Source organism: Cherax quadricarinatus, chromosome 41 (genome assembly GCF_038502225.1).
Source record: "Cherax quadricarinatus isolate ZL_2023a chromosome 41, ASM3850222v1, whole genome shotgun sequence".
NCBI classification, from domain to species: domain Eukaryota; kingdom Metazoa; phylum Arthropoda; class Malacostraca; order Decapoda; family Parastacidae; genus Cherax; species Cherax quadricarinatus.
The window spans coordinates 9,171,694-9,192,238 of NC_091332.1; the positions used below are offsets into that span (position 1 = coordinate 9,171,694).

At 47.7% G+C, this 20,545-nt stretch overlaps 1 protein-coding gene across 2 annotated transcripts in view; it reads left to right on the plus strand.

Annotated features, from left to right (window-relative positions):
• Window positions 1-20,545, plus strand: part of Gprk1 (G protein-coupled receptor kinase 1) — a 731,033-nt gene that overhangs the window by 600,489 nt on the left and 109,999 nt on the right. For both annotated transcript variants that reach the window (XM_070092970.1, XM_070092971.1), the window contains one exon: window positions 20,404-20,505. In XM_070092970.1, coding sequence (XP_069949071.1) covers window positions 20,404-20,505 — 102 coding nt within the window. The remainder of the gene's footprint in view (window positions 1-20,403; window positions 20,506-20,545) is intronic.

The following is a 20,545-nucleotide window of genomic DNA, read 5'->3' on the forward strand; positions in this document are numbered from 1 at the left end:
TTATTTTCCTGTCCAACATTTAGAACTTTGTATTTGTCAATATTAAACTGCATCTGCCACTTCTCCGACCATTGCATCAGTCTATTCAAATCACCCTGGAGTGCTCTAGTGTCCTCATTAGAATGAATTGGACGGCCTATTTTGGTGTCATCCGCAAATTTGCTTATGTCGCTATTTATTCCCTCATCTATGTCGTTTATGTAAATTGTGAACAACAACGGGCCCAACACTGACCCCTGCGGAACACCGCTTGTGACGTGCCCCATTCTGATTTCTCCCCATTTATGCAAACTCTCTGCTGCCTATTTGACAGCCATGTCTCTACCCAGGAAAAAGTTTCTCCTATTCCCTGTGCCTTAAGTTTCCTTAATAGCCTCTGATGTGGAACTCTATCGAAAGCCTTGCTGACGTCCATATACACAGTATCATATTCATTATCATGATCTACCTCCTCAAACACCTTAGTGAAAAAAGTTAGTAAATTCGTAAGACAGGAACGCCCCTTAGTAAAACCGTGTTGAGATTCATTAATCAATTTGTGCCTATCAAGATGGCTACGAATTGCTTCGGTAATTATTGATTCCATAAATTTTCCCACTATGGAGGTAAGGCTTATTGGTCTATAGTTCGAAGCTAAGGACCTGTCACCTGCCTTGTAAATAGGTATTACATTTGCCATTTTCCACTTATCAGGCACTATTCCAGTTTGTAGTGATATGTTGAAAAGATTAGCCAAAGGTATGCTAAGTTCCTCTTTACATTCTTTTAACACCCTTGCAAACAGTTCATCAGGGCCTGGGGATTTGTTAGGTTTTAGTTTCTCTATTTGTCTGAGGACCATGTCACTAGTTACCGCAATCGTACATAGTTTAATATCGTCCTGTTCTACATAATCTATTTCAGGAATTTCGCTCGTATTTTTCTGAGTAAAAACTGAAAGGAAGTAGGTATTGAAAATTTCACACATATCCTTATCACTGTCAGTGATCTGATATGAGTTACTCTTAAGTGGGCCTATCTTGTCCCTAATCATACTTCTGTATACCTGAAAGAACCCTTTTGGGTTAGTATTCCAATCCCTTGCGACCTTAGCCTCATAATCCCTTTTTGGTTTTCTTATTCATTTTTTTTATTTCTCTCTTTAATTGAATATATTGATTTCTTAACTGCCCCTTCCCTCTTTTGATACGCCTATATATGCCTCTCTTTTGACCAATGAGATGTTTTAATCTATTGTTCATCCATTTGGGATCATTTTTGTTAGATCTAATTTCCCTACTCGGAACAAAAGTTGTCTTGGCAGCTAGAACTATGCTCTGAAAAATGTCATATTGGCAACCAAGATCACCTACCTGACCCATAGTCAGGTCATCCCAATTTAGCCCACCCAGGTAATTTTTCAGTCCCATGAAATTGGCCAAGCGAATGTCTGGGACAGAGATTTAATTGCAGTTATCTGGGTAATTCCATGATATATTGAAACTAAGTGATTTGTGATCACTTTCCCCAAGCTCATTAACCTCAAGATTATTAATTAGTGATTGTTGGTAAGAACCAAGTCAAGTAGATTGTTTCCTCTAGTTGGTTCTGTCACAAACTGTTCTATAAAGCAATCCTGAACCGCATCCAGAAAGTCACTAGACTAAAGATTTCCTGTCATATTGTTCCAATCAATTTGTCAAAAGTTAAAATCTCCCATTAACACAACATTTTCATATCTAGATGCCTTATGAATTTCGTCCCATAACAGCTTACTGCACTCCCTATCAAGGTTTGGAGGCCTATAAATCACACCCAAAATTAATTTGTCACGATCCTCGAGAAACTGTATTCAAACAGATTCTGTGTTCAATGTTTCTAATCTTATATCATGTCGAAGACAACAATTTAAATTATCTCTGACATACATCGCCACTCCACCACCCTTCCTGTTGACCCTATCAGTGTGGAATAGTTTATAACTCTGTATGTTGCATTCAGAAGGCATTTCTCTATCTTTCAGGTTGAACCAGGTCTCTGTTATAACAATAATATCTATATTACCTACAGTTGCAAGTAATCTTAGCTCATCTATCTTATTTTTTAGACTCCTACTATTTGTATAGTAAACCTTAAGGGAGCTAGTCACTCGTTGCCCTCTACTATCTCTCTTTGTTTGTTGATCAAGTGATTTGCCTTTACTAGCAACTTTATTTTGAATATTGTCTTTTAAACATATCCCTGAAGTATCCCGGTAATATCTACTGTTTTCAACCCTAATACTGCAGCCTGATTGTTTCCCACAAACACCCATACCTCTATAATCTATCAGTTTAAAGTCCTAGACAAGTCATCAATAACCCCCTCAATCGAATTGGCTAATGCAACCACTCCAACCCCTTGCATACCTATCACGTTTGCCATAGAATATGTCCCAGTTATCAATGAATGAGATTGCAGGTTCCTTGCAGTACCTGTCTAGCCAGGAGTTTATACCAATTGCCCTAGACATCCATTCATTGCCCACTCCCTTTCTAGGCATGATGCTACATATGACTGGGATCCCTCCCTTAGACCTGACTACTTCTATGGCTGACCTGTACTTATTCAGCGGCTCCTGTCTCCTGCCCTTCCCAATGTCATTACCCCCAGCACTAAGACAGGCAATGGACTTGTTCCCATTACCTGACATATAATCCAACCTGCTGATTATGTCACCAACACCAGCTCCTGGAAGACACACCCTCTGTCTGACTTTTCTATCTCTGTTACAAAAAGCACGGTCCATATATCTTACCTGAGAATCTCCTACAATTAAAACATTCTTACCTTGATTAGCAGGGGAATCAGTGGTACCTTCAACCTCACTAACCAATGAAGTGCACTCGTCCATGGTAAATATTCTTGGTAATTACTTTAGTGTCAGGTACTCAGTCTGTGTACTGCCATGATAACTTACTGAAGTGAGAAATGATGGTAGGCAGTGTGGAATATACCCAGTGAAGAACAGGTTGCTATAAGCATCATTAGAGAGAACGGTGTCCAAGACTGTTCAACTACTACCAGTGGTTACTATACCACTAATGCCTCGTGAACCAGCCTTCTTGTGATGACTGTGAGCCATCCTGGCCACTAGTACCAACAGCCTGGTTGACCAGGACACAAGGAAGTTTGTTGATTGACGGCAAAGGTAGTGACAGGGATGGTGGCACAAAAGACAGGGGCGGTGGTATTGGGTGGCAGAGATGGTGGTAGTGGATGGCAGGGATGGTGGTAGTGGGTGGCAGATGTGGTGGTAGTGGATGGCAGAGATGGTGGTAGTGGGTGGCAGGGATGGTGGTAGTGGATGGCATTGATGGTGGTAGTGGGTGGCAGGGATGTTGGTAGTGGATGGCAGGGATGGTGGTAGTGGGTGGCAGGGATGGTGGTAGTGGATGACAGAGATGGTGGTAGTGGGTGGCAGGGATGGTGGTAGTGGATGGCATTGATGGTGGTAGTGGGTGGCAGAGATGGTGGTAGTGGGTGGCAGGGATGGTGGTAGTGGGTGGCAGAGATGGTGGTAGTGGGTGACAGGGATGGTGGTAGTGGGTGGCAGAGATGGTGGTAATGGGTGGCAGGGATGGTGGTAGTGGGTGGCAGAGATGGTGGTAATGGGTGGCAGGGATGGTGGTAGTGGGTGGCAGAGATGGTGGTAGTGGGTGACAGGGATGGTGGTAGTGGGTGGCAGAGATGGTGGTAGTGGGTGACAGGGATGGTGGTAGTGGGTGGCAGGGATGGTGGTAGTGGGTGGCAGAGATGGTGGTAGTGGGTGGCAGGGATGGTGGTAGTGGGTGGCAGAGATGGTGGTAGTGGGTGGCAGAGATAGTGGTAGTGGGTGGCAGAGATGGTGGTAGTGGGTGACAGGGATGGTGGTAGTGGGTGGCAGAGATGGTGGTAGTGGGTGGCAGAGATGGTAGTAGTGGGTGGCAGAGATGGTGGTAGTGAGTGGCAGGGATGGTGGTAGTGGGTGGCAGAGATGGTGGTAGTGGGTGACAGTGAGGGTGGTAGTGGGTGGCAGAGATGGTGGTAGTGGGTGACAGGGATGGTGGTAGTGGGTGGCAGAGATGGTGGTAGTGGGTGACAGGGATGGTGGTAGTGGGTGGCAGAGATGGTGGTAGTGGGTGACAGGGATGGTGGTAGTGGGTGGCAGAGATGGTGGTAGTGGGTGGCAGGGATGGTGGTAGTGGGTAGCAGAGATGGTGGTAGTGGGTGACAGGGATGGTGGTAGTGGGTGGCAGAGATGGTGGTAGTGGGTGACGGATGGTGGTAGTGGGTGGCAGAGATGGTGGTAGTGGGTGGCAGGGATGGTGGTAGTGGGTAGCAGAGATGGTGGTAGTGGGTGACAGGGATGGTGGTAGTGGGTGGCAGAGATGGTGGTAGTGGGTGACAGGGATGGTGGTAGTGGGTGGCAGAGATGGTGGTAGTGGGTGATAGGGATGGTGGTAGTGGGTGGCAGAGATGGTGGTAGTGGGTGACAGAGATGGTGGTAGTGGGTGGCAGAGATGGTGGTAGTGGGTGGCAGAGATGGTGGTAGTGGGTGACAGGGATGGTGGTAGTGAGTGGCAGAGATGGTGGTAGTGGGTGGCAGAGATGGTGGTAGTGGGTGGCAGAGATGGTGGTAGTGGGTGGCAGAGATGGTGGTAGTGGGTGACAGGGATGGTACCACAGTCATAGAGATGTATCGGATGTGAAAACTTAGATATCCGCGGATGCGGATGTGTATGAGGATGTCTTACGTATTTTGCGGATGCGGATGTAAGAAATTGTGCGGATGCGGATGCAGATATCCGATACATTACTAACACAGAAGACAGGGGTGGTGGTAGTGGGTGGCAGGTGTGGTGGTAGTGGGTGACAGGGGTGGTGGCACAAAACAGGGGTGGTGGTAGTGGGTGGCAGGTGTGGTGGTAGTGGGTGACAGGGATGGCGGCACAGAAGACAGGGGTGGTGGTAGTGGGTGGCAGGTGTGGTGGTAGTGGGTGACAGGGATGGTGGCACAAGACAGGGGTGGTGGTAGTGGGTGGCAGGTGTGGTGGTAGTGGGTGACAGGGGTGGTGGTAGTGGGTGACAGGGGTGGTGGTAGTGGGTGACAGGGGTGGTGGTAGTGGGTGACAGGGATGGTGGCACAGAAGACAGGGGTGGTGGTAGTGGGTGACAGGGATGGTGGCACAAGACAGGGTTGGTGGTAGTGGGTGGCAGGTGTGGTGGTAGTGGGTGACAGGTGTGGTGGTAGTGGGTGACAGGGATGGTGGCACAGAAGACAGGGGTGGTGGTAGTGGGTGGCAGGTGTGGTCACGGTAGTGGGTGACAGGGTTGGTGGCACAGAAGACAGGGGTGGTGGTAATGGGTGACAGGTGTGGTGGTAGTGGGTGACAGGGATGGTGGCACAAGACAGGGGTGGTGGTAGTGGGTGGCAGGTGTGGTGGTAGTGGGTGACAGGGATGGTGGCACAGAAGACAGGGGTGGTGGTAGTGGGTGACGGGTGGTGGTAGTGGGTAGCAGGTGTGGTGGTAGTGGGTGACAGGGATGGTGGCACAGAAGACAGGGGTGGTGGTAGTGGGTGACAGGGATGGTGGCACAAGGCAGGGGTGGTGGTAGTGGGTGGCAGGTGTGGTGGTAGTGGGTGACAGGGATGGTGGCACAGAAGACAGGGGTGGTGGTAGTGGGTGGCAGGTGTGGTGGTAGTGGGTGACAGGGATGGTGGCACAGAAGACAGGGGTGGTGATAGTGGGTGGCAGGTGTGGTGGTAGTGGGTGACAGGGGTGGTGGCACAAAACAGGGGTGGTGGTAGTGGGTGGCAGGTGTTTTGGTAGTGGGTGACAGGGATGGTGGCACAGAAGACAGGGGTGGTGGTAGTGGGTGGCAGGTATGGTGGTAGTGGGTGGCAGGTGTGGTGGTAGTGGGTGACAGGGATGGTGGCACAAGACAGGGGTGGTGGTAGTGGGTGGCAGGTGTGGTGGTAGTGGGTGACAGGGATGGTCGCACAGAAGACAGGGGTGGTGGTAGTGGGTGGCAGGTGTGGTGGTAGTGGGTGACAGGGGTGGTGGCACAAAACAGGGGTGGTGGTAGTGGGTGGCAGGTGTGGTGGTAGTGGGTGGCAGGGATCGTGGCACAGAAGACAGGGGTGGTGGTAGTGGGTGGCAGGTGTGGTGGTAATGGGTGGCAGGTGTGATGGTAGTGGGTGACAGGGATGGTGGCACAAGACAGGGGTGGTGGTAGTGGGTGGCAGGTGTGGTGGTAGTGGGTGACAGGGATGGTGGCACAGAAGACAGGGGTGGTGGTAGTGGGTGGCAGGTGTGGTGGTAGTGGGTGACAGGGGTGGTGGCACAAAACAGGGGTGGTGGTAGTGGGTGGCAGGTGTGGTGGTAGTGGGTGGCAGGGATCGTGGCACAGAAGACAGGGGTGGTGGTAGTGGGTGGCAGGTGTGGTGGTAGTGGGTGGCAGGTGTGATGGTAGTGGGTGACAGGGATGGTGGCACAAGACAGGGGTGGTAGTAGTGGGTGGCAGGTGTGGTGGTAGTGGGTGACAGGGATGGTGGCACAGAAGACAGGGGTGGTGGTAGTGGGTGGCAGGTGTGTTGGTAGTGGGTGGCAGGTGTGGTGGTAGTGGGTGACAGGGATCGTGGCACAGAAGACAGGGGTGGTGGTAGTGGGTGGCAGGTGTGGTGGTAGTGGGTGGCAGGTGTGATGGTAGTGGGTGACAGGGATGGTGGCACAAGACAGGGGTGGTGGTAGTGGGTGGCAGGTATGGTGGTAGTGGGTGGCAGGTGTGGTGGTAGTGGGTGACAGGGATGGTGGCACAAGACAGGGGTGGTGGTAGTGGGTGGCAGGTGTGGTGGTAGTGGGTGACAGGGATGGTGGCACAGAAGACAGGGGTGGTGGTAGTGGGTGGCAGGTGTGGTGGTAGTGGGTGATGGGTGGTGGCACAAAACAGGGGTGGTGGTAGTGGGTGGCAGGTGTGGTGGTAATGGGTGGCAGGTGTGGTGGTAGTGGGTGACAGGGATGGTGGCACAGAAGACAGGGGTGGTGGTAGTGGGTGGCAGGTGTGGTGGTAGTGGGTGACAGGGATGGTGGCACAAGACAGTGGTGGTGGTAGTGGGTGGCAGGTGTGGTGGTAGTGGGTGACAGGGATGGTGGCACAGAAGACAGGGGTGGTGGTAGTGGGTGGCAGGTGTAGTGGTAGTGGGTGACAGGGATGGTGGCACAGAAGACAGGGGGTGGTGGTAGTGGGTGGCAGGTGTGGTGGTAGTGGGTGGCAGGGATGGTGGCACAGAAGACAGGGGTGGTGGTAGTGAGTGGCAGGTGTGGTGGTATTGGCAGGTGTGGTATTAGTGGGTGGCAGTAGTGGTAGTGGGTGGCAGCCTGGAGAGGTGGTAGCAGTGGGTAGCAGAAAGGGTGGCAGCAGTGGGTGGCAGCATGGAGGGATGGCAGCAAAGGGTGGCAGCATGGAGGGGTGGCTGCAGGGGTTGGACTAAGTAAGGGTCGTCAACACTCAGTCAACCTTATCTAAGCACCTTCTCCACCTCCTTCAACTTAGTTACTGATGCTCCATTACACCCAGTTAATGGCAGAGTTTACTGGTGCATGGGTGGTGATGGCTCACGGGGTGGTGCTGGTGATGGCTAACATGGGAGGTGATGGCTCACGGGGATGGAGGTGGTGATGGCTCACGTGGGTGGTGGTGACAGCTTACTTGGTGGTGGTGATGGCTCACGTGGGTGATGATGGCTAACATGGGTGGTGATGGCTCACGGGGATGGAGGTGGTGATGGCTCACGTGGGTGATGATGGCTAACATGGGAGGTGATGGCTCACGGGGATGGAGGTGGTGATGGCTCACGTGGGTGGTGGTGACAGCTTACTTGGTGGTGGTGATGGCTCACGTGGGTGATGATGGCTAACATGGGAGATGATGGCTCACGGGGATGGAGGTGGTGATGGCTCACGTGGGTGGTGGTGACAGCTTACTTGGTGGTGGTGATGGCTCACGTGGGTGGTGATGGCTCACGTAGGTGGTGCTGATGGCTCACGTAGGTGGTGGTGATGGCTCACGTGGGTGGTGGTGACGGCTTACTTGATGGTGGTGATGGCTCACGGGGATGGAGGTGGTGATGGCTCACGTGGGTGGTGGTGACAGCTTACTTGATGGTGGTGATGGCTCACGTAGGTGATGATGGCTAACATGGGTGGTGATGGCTCACGTGGGTGGTGATGGCTAACGTGGGTGGTGATGGCTCACGTAGGTGGTGGTGATGGCTCACGTGGGTGGTGATGGCTCACGTAGGTGGTGGTGATGGCTCACGTAGGTGGTGGTGATGGCTCACGTGGGTGGTGTTGGTTCACGTGGGTGGTGATGGTGATGGCTAACGTGGGTGGTGATGGTTCACGTGGGTGGTGATGGTGATGGCTAACATGGGTGGTGATGGTTCACGGGGGTGGTGATGGTTCACGTGGGTGGTGATGGCTAACATGGGTGGTGTTGGTTCACGTGGGTGGTGGTGATGGCTAACGTGGGTGGTGATGGTACACGTGGGTAGTGGTGGTGATGGCTAACATGGGTGGAGATGGTTCACGTGTGTGGTGGTGATGGTGATGGATAACGTGGGTGGTGATGGTTCACGTGGGTGGTGGTGGTGATGGCTCACGTGAGTGGTGATGGTTCACGTGGGTGGTGATGGCTCATGTGGGTGGTGGTTCACGTGGGTGGTGATGGCTCACTTGGATTGTGGTGGCTCACGTGGGTGGTGATGGTTCACGTGGGTGGTTATGGTTCACGTGGGTGGTGATGGCTCACGTGCGTGGTGGTTCACGTGGGTGGTGATGGTTCACGTGGGTGGTGAAGGCTCACGTGGGTGGTGGTTCACGTGTGTGGTGATGGCTCACGTGCGTGGTGGTTCACGTGGGTGGTGATGGTTCACGTGGGTGGTGATGGCTCACGTGGGTGGTGGTTCACGTGCGTGTTGATGGCTCACGTGGGTGGTGATGGATAACGTGGGTGGTGATGGTTCACGTGGGTGATGGTTCACGTGCGTGTTGATGGCTCACGTGGGTGATGGATAACGTGGGTGATGATGACTAACGTGGGTGGTGATGGTTCACGTGGGTGGTGATGGCTAACGTGGGTAGTGATGGCTCACGTGGGTGGTGGTGGTGATGGTTAACGTGGGTGATGATGGCTCTCGTGGGTGGTGATGGTTCACTTGGGTGGTGATGGTTCACGTGCGTGTTGATGGTTCACGTGGGTGGTGATGGTTCACATGGGTGGTGATTCACGTAGATGGTGATGGTTCACGTGGGTGGTGATGGTTAACGTGGGTGGTGATGGCTCACGTAGGTGGTGGTGGTGATGGTTAACGTGGGTGGTGATGGTTCTCGTGGGTGGTGGTGGTGATGGCTAATGTGGTTGGTGATGGTTCACGTTTGTGGTGATGGTTCACGTGAGTGGGGATGTCTCACGTTGGTGGTGATGGTTCACGTGTGTGATGGTTCACGTGGGTGGGGATGGCTCACGTGGGTGGTGATGGTTCACGTGGGTGGTGATAGTTCACGTGGGTGATGGTTCACGTGGGTAGTAATGGCTAACGTGTGTGATGTTTCACGTGGGTGGTGATGGTTCACGTGGTTGGTGATGGCTCACGTGGGTGGTGATGGTTCACGTGGGTGGTGATCGCTCACGTGATTGGTGATGGTTCACGTGGGTGGTGATGATTCACGTGGGTGGTGATGGTTCACGTGGGTGGTGATGGTCCACGTGGGTGGTGATGGTTCACGTGGGTGATGATTCACGTGGGTGGTGATGGCTCACGTGGGTGGTGATGGTTCACGTGAGTGGTGATGATTCACGTGGGTGGTGATGGTTCACGTGGGTGGTGATGGCTCACGTGGGTGGTGATGGTTCACGTGGGTGGTGATGGCTCACGTGGGTGGTGATGATTCACGTGGTTGGTGATGGTTCACGTGGGTGGTGATGGCTCACGTGGGTGGTGATGGTTCACGTGGGTGGTGATGGTTCACTTGGGTGGTGATGGCTCACGTGGGTGGTGATGGTTCACTTGGGTGGTGTTGGTTCACGTGGGTGGTGATGGCTCACGTGGGTGGTGTTGGTTCACTTGGGTGGTGATGGCTCACGTGGGTGGTGATGGTTCACTTGGGTGGTGATGGCTCACGTGGGTGGTGATGGTTCACTTGGGTGGTGATGGCTCACGTGGGTGGTGATGGTTCACTTGGATGGTGATGGCTCACGTGGGTGGTGATGGTTCACTTGGGTGATGATGGATCACGTGGGTTACGAAAAACGCTATTCTAAAAGCTTAGAGATCTCCAGTGAATACTAGAAAGGACTGCCCTTCTAGCATCCAGCCTGTTACTGGGTTTTCGTAACAATTAGTCGGTATCCTGGTCCAATTATCCATTAGAATTCAATAAGAATAAATAGTGCTTCAGGATTACAACTGGTAGGCTACTAACTAGAGAAATTAAAATTTAATAAATTTATTAATTTAGTTGTCTATGCGTATATCAAATTAAATTAAATTAATCACAATAATCAAAATAATATTAATCACTTCTCTCGTGTACAGTATTATTGTGCTGAAAGCACATATCACATTTATAATTCTTAAGTACTGTCTGGTATATTAACATTTAATAATACAATATACAAATAAGTGTGTGTATGTGTGTAAGTGCTGTAAGTAGTTCGCTATGTCTCACGACTCGACTAGACTTAAACAAGTGACTGACAAAGTCCTCAAATAAACTAACTTCTTGACCAACTGGCAATCAGAACAGTCTGCTTGAACAACAAAAAGAATGCTAAGCCCAATAGGAATATAACAAGCAACTGCGACACAGAATCAGGAACAAGGAGATAATATAACGACAATAAGTAGAGACCATCAGCAGATCCTCCACAAAAGTCACAAAACTCCCATACTACTGAATCTAAGTTCAGCATAAGAAAATCACCGACTGTGATAGTACACAGATACCAATACAAATTAGGTCAGAAGCTACAGCTCAGGACCTGAGTTGCTCAGAGTGTCTAGGCGACACACAACCTCAGTACAACGTCGAAAATCACTAAGTCTATACAGTGTTCTGTGAACAGAGTCTCCAGAACTAACAATAATAATAAGACAGAGATGATCTTCCAACAACGGCCAGTAAGGGAGATTTAGGCACTTGTCAGGAATATGTCCAACCACCAAGAGAGTCTAGACCAGACTGAATACTTCAGGCGAGGTGTGATCACCCCCCTCCCCTATCACGTGATAGCTCCGCAGACAGTTACTGCCCTGCAACAGAAGCTGGCAGAGTAACGAGTCACAAGCGATAATTACAGTAGTTAGACAATCAAGACTTGAACTATGAACACATAATAATATGTTACATCTTACCTAACAAAAGTAACTAATTCAAATAATAATATAAAGCAGTATATTCACGATTTAGCTATTATCACAAATATAAGCAATATAAAATTATATGAAAAGGTAATATGCATTGTATGTATATACATCATATACATTGTAACCCATTCAGGGGTTGCAACCCCCCCCTCCCCAACACGACAAACGGTCGCACTAGGAGTTGTGTTAATGTCTTTCACATTATTACTGATTACTCATGTCACATTACTAACAGTTTAATAAAAAAAATGAATGAGAGTCAATCTTGTGCCAAGCACTTTTATAATTTCACGGTGTCTATATCACTAAGTTATGCCCCTAGTACTAGGGCAGTACACAGTATCGTATCTCTGCATACTCGTGGTTATGTACATCAGTGTAGAGACAGGATAGCGCAGACAAGCCTGACACGTTGAGGCTCGATCATAGTAGTGTAGACTGCATAATAGTCTTGTGCTATAGACAGGAGATGGCATTCCACTCTTAAGTAGTGGTAGTGGAATGCTATGCAGTATGGACATCTGAGTATGAAACAGCTTAAGGTGTGTAGTGAGGGGGGTTGTCTGCGGCAGGACAGTGTTCAGTCACGCAGTACATCGCCCACACCACACTACAAACTCATCACTCAGCTTCTGTCTCCTCCCACACACATATCATCACTACTGTAAATATATAAATAGATTAATTAGACATGAGTATATATAGTTAATATGGGCTGGAGGGATTAAGTTACTCTACTGAATTTGACATAGCAAGTAACAAAAGGTATTTGGGCATAAAATTACGTTAATTTTAAATGGCGAAGTGCCCAAATACACGTCAAAATGTTCAAAGGACACCACAAGAGCTAGAGCCTCTTTCTCAATATTGGCATAATTTTTCTGGTGTCGTTTAAGCTTAGATGAATAGTAACATATAGAATGGAGAATATCAATGGATGTTGACTGTTGGAGCAGCACAACACCCACTGCATAACCACTCGCCTCTATATGTAAAAAGGGAAGATTGAAATTAGGACTCAACACTGGAGCAGAGGAAAGCAAATGTTTCAACCTTTTGAACAAATCTGAACAATCACTAGTCCAGATGAACTGAACTTTGCTACTAGAGAACATAGTGAGAGGTGTAGGTGGAGGTGTGTGTGCTGGCTTGCCTGTCACTTGACACACGTGGCAATGTCGCACATGATCAGCTACTGTTTCCTTCATTTTAGGCCAAGTAAAATGTTTTGCCAGTTTACCGAGTGTCTTCTTGACACCCAAATGTCCTCCTATGGGACTATTGTGAGCAAAATCAATGGCTTGTTCACGAAATGTAACTGGTAACACTACGAGATGCTTGACTGTGGTGGAAACACTATCAGCTGACAACTTACATGTATTTTTCTCCATCAGTACACCGTTACTATAATAGTAACAATTATCGAGATCCTTTGCTTCACTCTCAGTAACTGCTATATCTCTCAGTTTTTCCAGTGACTGATCAACAAACTGATCCTTGATTAAATCATCATGAGTTAGAAATTTAACGTAAGGTGTGTCCTGACTAGGTTGATGACACGGGGGAGTTGGTGTTAATGATCCTGGGCGCAGAGCATCACTAAACAACATATTCAAGCCCAAATCATTGTCATCCACTAACTCAACAGGAGACAAGGATGGTTGTTGTATCATCACACATAGCTCTAGTAATTGCGCTGAGAGGAAATAAAATAGGCTTCTCTCTACAAGCTTCAATGGCATAATTATCATCAGTGTTATTATCAATCACAAGTGGTTCCTTACATATACCAGCATGAAGGATATTGTTCCCTATCAACAAGTCCACTGACCTGATGGGAAATACACCACTGTATATAACCACTGAAATATAACCAGTATAATAGCTTGTTTCAATGTAAACTTTGTGCAGAGGTACTTTTATAACAGCCCTTCCATAGGCTTCTAACAATACATCTATCTTGCAATAGGTATACATCTTCTCTTAATAATGTGAGATAACTGCCAGTGTCTCTGAAAGTAATTATCTCAGTTAGATGTGATTCGTCAAATCCTACTTTACCTCTCGAAAAGTAAGGACTCATCGCTGAACGAATCTTTTCGTCAGATACACTTTCTGACGCTAGTCATCTATCCTGAGTAACATTATCTAAAACAGTAGGATCAGAGGTATTACTAGGATTTTGGTGCCTTTGTTGCTCGGAAGAGGATACAACTTGAGTGGGGGCGCCAGCCGCACGACTGCTTCTCGTATCTCTAACTTATAGCAATACTCTCTAGCATGTCCTTTTCTGTTACAGTAGGTACATTTAACTTTCTTCTCGATATCAGATTTCTGTCTAGCCACAGAGACAGATTCAGGATTGTGAGTTGTCCTGGTAAAGGTACGAGAAGTTACAGTAGCAGATACATCTGGCCGGCAATGAGCAGCTGATTTAGGTTGCCAACTTCTAGGACAATTTTTAGTTACCTTGTTTCTCTGTGTTTTAGTATGTTCAAGTTTGTGAGAAATCTCGTAATTGTCTGCTAATGCTGCAGTTTCCAGAATATCCGAGGTAGTATGATCGATCAGATATTCTTGTATGTCAACAAACATACAGTTGTTAAACTCTTCGTGTAGTAACAACTGAACAAGGCTGTTGTAGTTGTTACTCTTGGCAGACCTACACCACCTCTCAAATGCAACTTTTTTCTCACGAGCAAACTCTACACAAGTTTGATCTTACCGTCATTGTAACGTATGAAATGCACGTTGATAACTTACAGGCAACAAGTTATATGTCTCTAGAATAGTTTGTTTGACAGCGTCATAACTAATGTACTTGGCAAATGGTAAAGTATTTGAGCTCTTCCTGTCAAAGCTGTGTGCAACAAGGTAGTCCAGTGCTTATGTGGCCAGTTCATAGCACGTGCCTGGTTCTCAAACACATCAAAATAGATGTCGAAGTCACTTTCAAAAAAATTAGGAACCATTGATGCAGCTTTCTGCACATTAAATGTGTCCTGTGATCTATCAGTCTGTTGTCTTCCCAGACGAACATTTTCTCTCTGGAAATCTTCGTTCAATTTCCTCTGTGCCTCTATTTGTGCAGTCTGCAACATAATGAGGTGTTCAAACCTCTCAAACTGTTCCTGAGAGATAGGACCAGTGGGTAATGGAGGAGTAAGGAATCTAACGAATGAGTCTGGACGGTCCTTGGGTCAGGCACCTTGTCCAGGCGTCTCTAGAGAGTCTAGATCTGGTCTAGGATAAGTAGATACAGGTGTAGTATACACGGTACTAGCATGAGGCTGAGTCATACTACCAGCTACACTCTGTACTATTGTGTCAGTGAGGCGGGAAGGCGTGAGCGAGAACAAAATTTCACTAGGCTCAGACACTTCCGCCATAGTTGCTCTTTCTTCTAAGTAATCAAATAGAGTCATACTTCCTAATTGTGACACTAGGCTTTCTGAATCTGAATCATAATCAGACATCTCTGTATGAGCAGGAAACAGTATATCTTTAATTAACGCTCTGACAGTTTCTGCGGTGTAATTCCTGTTATACGTCACACCGAGATATTTGGCTACTCGCCAACACGTCTGAAGTTTTAATGTACTTAACTCAGACAAAGTCAGAGTATCAATTAACTGTTTCACTTTGGCATACATCACGAAAATAAATGTACTACGAGAGTGTGATTAAGGGAAACTATAATCCTAATAGGAATTTTAGTGTTGGTTGTCTTAGAGCTAGAACTCATAAACAGTATTTCCATCTCCTTGGATCAAGAGACTCAGTAAGTACATCCACCTGGTATGTTGTACAAGACTAAACTCAAAGTCTTCAGATTAGGAAAGTACTCAAAGTGTTTGATCATAGAGTTTCTAGTATGTCAAGCTGGACAATTTCTCCAACACCTTGGATCAAGAGCCTCCCGGACAGGCCCCCATTTGTTACAAAAAACGCGATTTCTAAAAAGCTTAGAGATCTCCAGTGAATACTAGAAAGGACTGCCCGTCTAGCATCCAGCCTGCTACTGGGTTTTCGTAACAATTAGTCAGTATCCTTGTCCAATTATCCATTAGAATTCAATAAGAATTAATAATGCTTCAGGATTACAACTGGTAGGTTACTAACTAGAGAAATTAAAATTTTAAAAAATTATTAAGTATAGTCTAGAGGTATATTATCAAATTAAATTAATCAATTCATCAATTAATCAACCCATTCAGGGGTTGCAACATACATATATTTACTTCCTCCCACTTCGGGTCATCATATGACTGACCCGCGTCGGGAAACACTTGTCTTGTTTCCTGACAAACCTTACCTAACCTAACCTAATTTCCTCTCTGGTGTTCACCTGCTGATGATAGCAGCAGTTATCACCCTCCCTCCCCCGCTGTACTCCCTGCTGTCCTCCCTGCTGCCTGCTTCAACACCAAGTCTGTGGTTAAGCACACAAGCAGTCACATTTTATTATCGAAACGTTTCGGTCCTGAGATTTTGTTCACCAATTCTCAGGACCGAAACGTATCTATGGTGAAACGTCGCAAATAATCACATAGCAGGTTTCCACCAAACCAGGCTTCCTATATGACATCCTAGTCGGTAACGCAAGCCACGGTACGGGTGGGGACTGAACTCGCGGCGTGAGTCATAAAACTCCAGGTCAGTGCGTAAGCCACCAGGCTAGGGGCTTACGCACTGGCTTGGAGTTTTACGACTCACTCATCGTGAGTTCAGTCCTCACCCGTACCGTGGTTTGTTTGCAGTCGTATCGTTACGATTTCGTGAGTCATTAGTCATTCAGGCTGTTGGTGCTCATGGCACACATTCCAAAGTGCACACAGCTCTGCTGATCATGAATTATTTTAACGAATTTATCGAGCTGTATCATATACTGTAGCTATGAGAGTGTTTGTAATTCCTCTTATACCAGAAGGAAGAGTTGAATCCTCCTGAAGCACTTAGATTTAATTTTATTTACTGTGCACCTTGCTCTCACGAGGAGTAATTTCAGAATGCAGGGTTGACATCAGTCACTCCAAGACTGTCCTGGAGAAAATTATGATTTATCTTACTTGGATCTTTTTCAGGAAGACACTAGAGGAGAATAGTGTTGTTACATGCTCTGTGTTGGAATAGTGTGGTAGAGATAATGTTGTTACCTATACTGTGTGTTGTATGTTGTAGTAGTGTACGAGACAATGTTACCAACACCCTGTGACGGTGTAGTGTACGAGACAACCAACACTGTGTGACGGTGTAGTGTACGAGACAATCAAAACTGTGTGACGGTGTAGTGTACGAGACAACCAACACTGTGTGACGGTGTAGTGTACAAGACAATCAAAACTGTGTGACGGTGTAGTGTACGAGACAACCAACACTGTGTGACGGTGTAGTGTACAAGACAACCAACACTGTGTGACGGTGTAGTGTACAAGACAACCAACACTGTGTGACGGTGTAGTGTACGAGACAACCAACACTGTGTGACGGTGTAGTGTACAAGACAACCAACACTGTGTGACGGTGTAGTGTACGAGACAACCAACACTGTGTGACGGTGTAGTGTACGAGACAACCAACACTGTGTGACGGTGTAGTGTACAAGACAACCAACACTGTGTGACGGTGTAGTGTACGAGACAACCAACACTGTGTGACGGTGTAGTGTACGAGACAACCAACACTGTGTGACGGTGTAGTGTACAAGACAACCAACACTGTGTGACGGTGTAGTGTACGAGACAACCAACACTGTGTGACGGTGTAGTGTACAAGACAACCAACACTGTGTGACGGTGTAGTGTACGAGACAACCAACACTGTGTGACGGTGTAGTGTACGAGACAACCAACACTGTGTGACGGTGTAGTGTACAAGACAACCAACACTGTGTGACGGTGTAGTGTACGAGACAACCAACACTGTGTGACGGTGTAGTGTACGAGACAACCAACACTGTGTGACGGTGTAGTGTACAAGACAACCAACACTGTGTGACGGTGTAGTGTACAAGACAACCAACACTGTGTGACGGTGTAGTGTGCAAGACAACCAACACTGTGTGACGGTGTAGTGTACAAGACAACCAACACTGTATGACGGTGTAGTGTGCAAGACAACCAACACTGTGTGACGGTGTAGTGTGCAAGACAACCAACACTGTGTGACGGTGTAGTGTACAAGACAACCAACACTGTGTGACGGTGTAGTGTACAAGACAACCAACACTGTGTGACGGTGTAGTGTACAAGACAACCAACACTGTGTGACGGTGTAGTGTGCAAGGCAACCAACACTGTGTGACGGTGTAGTGTACAAGACAACAAATACTGTGTGACGGTGTAGTGTAGAAGACAACCAACACTGTGTGACGGTGTAGTGTACAAGACAACCAACACTGTGTGACGGTGTAGTGTACAAGACATCCAACACTGTGTGACGGTGTAGTGTACAAGACACAGTGTTACCAACACTGTGTGACGGTGTAGTGTACAAGACACAGTGTTACCAACACTGTGTGACGGTGTAGTGTGCAAGACAACCAACACTGTGTGACGGTGTAGTGTACAAGACAACCAACACTGTGTGACGGTGTAGTGTACAAGACAACCAACACTGTGTGACGGTGTAGTGTACAAGACAACCAACACTGTGTGACGGTGTAGTGTACAAGACAACCAACACTGTGTGACGGTGTAGTGTACAAGACAACCAACACTGTGTGACGGTGTAGTGTACAAGACAACCAACACTGTGTGACGGTGTAGTGTACAAGACACTGTGTGACGGTGTAGTGTACAAGACACAGTGTTACCAACACTGTGTGACGGTGTAGTGTACAAGACACAGTGTTACCAACACTGTGTGACGGTGTAGTGTGCAAGACAACCAACACTGTGTGACGGTGTAGTGTACAAGACAACCAACACTGTGTGACGGTGTAGTGTACAAGACAACCAACACTGTGTGACGGTGTAGTGTACAAGACAACCAACACTGTGTGACGGTGTAGTGTACAAGACAACCAACACTGTGTGACGGTGTAGTGTACAAGACAACCAACACTGTGTGACGGTGTAGTGTACAAGACAACCAACACTGTGTGACGGTGTAGTGTGCAAGGCAACCAACACTGTGTGACGGTGTAGTGTACAAGACAACAAATACTGTGTGACGGTGTAGTGTAGAAGACAACCAACACTGTGTGACGGTGTAGTGTACAAGACAACCAACACTGTGTGACGGTGTAGTGTACAAGACATCCAACACTGTGTGACGGTGTAGTGTACAAGACACAGTGTTACCAACACTGTGTGACGGTGTAGTGTACAAGACACAGTGTTACCAACACTGTGTGACGGTGTAGTGTGCAAGACAACCAACACTGTGTGACGGTGTAGTGTACAAGACAACCAACACTGTGTGACGGTGTAGTGTACAAGACAACCAACACTGTGTGACGGTGTAGTGTACAAGACAACCAACACTGTGTGACGGTGTAGTGTACAAGACAACCAACACTGTGTGACGGTGTAGTGTACAAGACAACCAACACTGTGTGACGGTGTAGTGTACAAGACAACCAACACTGTGTGACGGTGTAGTGTACAAGACACAGTGTTACCAACACTGTGTGACGGTGTAGTGTACAAGACACAGTGTTACCAACACTGTGTGACGGTGTAGTGTGCAAGACAACCAACACTGTGTGACGGTGTAGTGTACAAGACAACCAACACTGTGTGACGGTGTAGTGTACAAGACAACCAACACTGTGTGACGGTGTAGTGTACAAGACAACCAACACTGTGTGACGGTGTAGTGTACAAGACAACCAACACTGTGTGACGGTGTAGTGTACGAGACAACCAACACTGTGTGACGGTGTAGTGTACAAGACAACCAACACTGTGTGACGGTGTAGTGTACAAGACAACCAACACTGTGTGACGGTGTAGTGTACAAGACACAGTGTTACCAACACTGTGTGACGGTGTAGTGTACGAGACAACCAACACTGTGTGACGGTGTAGTGTACGAGACAACCAACACTGTGTGACGGTGTAGTGTACAAGACAACCAACAGTGTGACGGTGTAGTGTACAAGACAACCAACACTGTGTGACGGTGTAGTGTGCAAGACAACCAACACTGTGTGACGGTGTAGTGTACGAGACAACCAACACTGTGTGACGGTGTAGTGTACAAGACAACCAACACTGTGTGACGGTGTAGTGTACAAGACAACCAACACTGTGTGACGGTGTAGTGTACAAGACAACCAACACTGTGTGACGGTGTAGTGTACAAGACACAGTGTTATCAACGCTGTGTGACGGTGTAGTGTACAAGACACAGTGTTACCAACACTGTGTGACGGTGTAGTGTACGAGACAACCAACACTGTGTGACGGTGTAGTGTACAAGACACAGTGTTATCAACGCTGTGTGACGGTGTAGTGTACAAGACACAGTGTTACCAACACTGCGTGACGGTGTAGTGTACGAGACAACCAACACTGTGTGACGGTGTAGTGTACAAGACACAGTGTTATCAACGCTGTGTGACGGTGTAGTGTACAAGACACAGTGTTACCAACACTGTGTGACGGTGTAGTGTACAAGACAACCAACACTGACGGTGTAGTGTACAAGACAACCAACACTGTGTGACGGTGTAGTGTACAAGACAACCAACACTGTGTGACGGTGTAGTGTACAAGACACAGTGTTATCAACGCTGTGTGACGGTGTAGTGTACAAGACACAGTGTTATCAACGCTGTGTGACGGTGTAGTGTACAAGACACAGTGTTATCAACGCTGTGTGACGGTGTAGTGTACAAGACACAGTGTTATCAACGCTGTGTGACGGTGTAGTGTACAAGACACAGTGTTATCAACGCTGTGTGACGGTGTAGTGTACAAGACACAGTGTTACCAACACAATAATAACAGTATTGTCTTGGGTTGCAGATTAAGACGTACGAGAAGATAGAAAACAAAGAGGAGAGAAGAAAAGTTGCCCGGGAGATATACGACAACTTTATTATGAAGGAACTCTTATCTAACACCCACGTGAGTATCCCTCAGTCTCTTATCTAACACCCACGTGAGT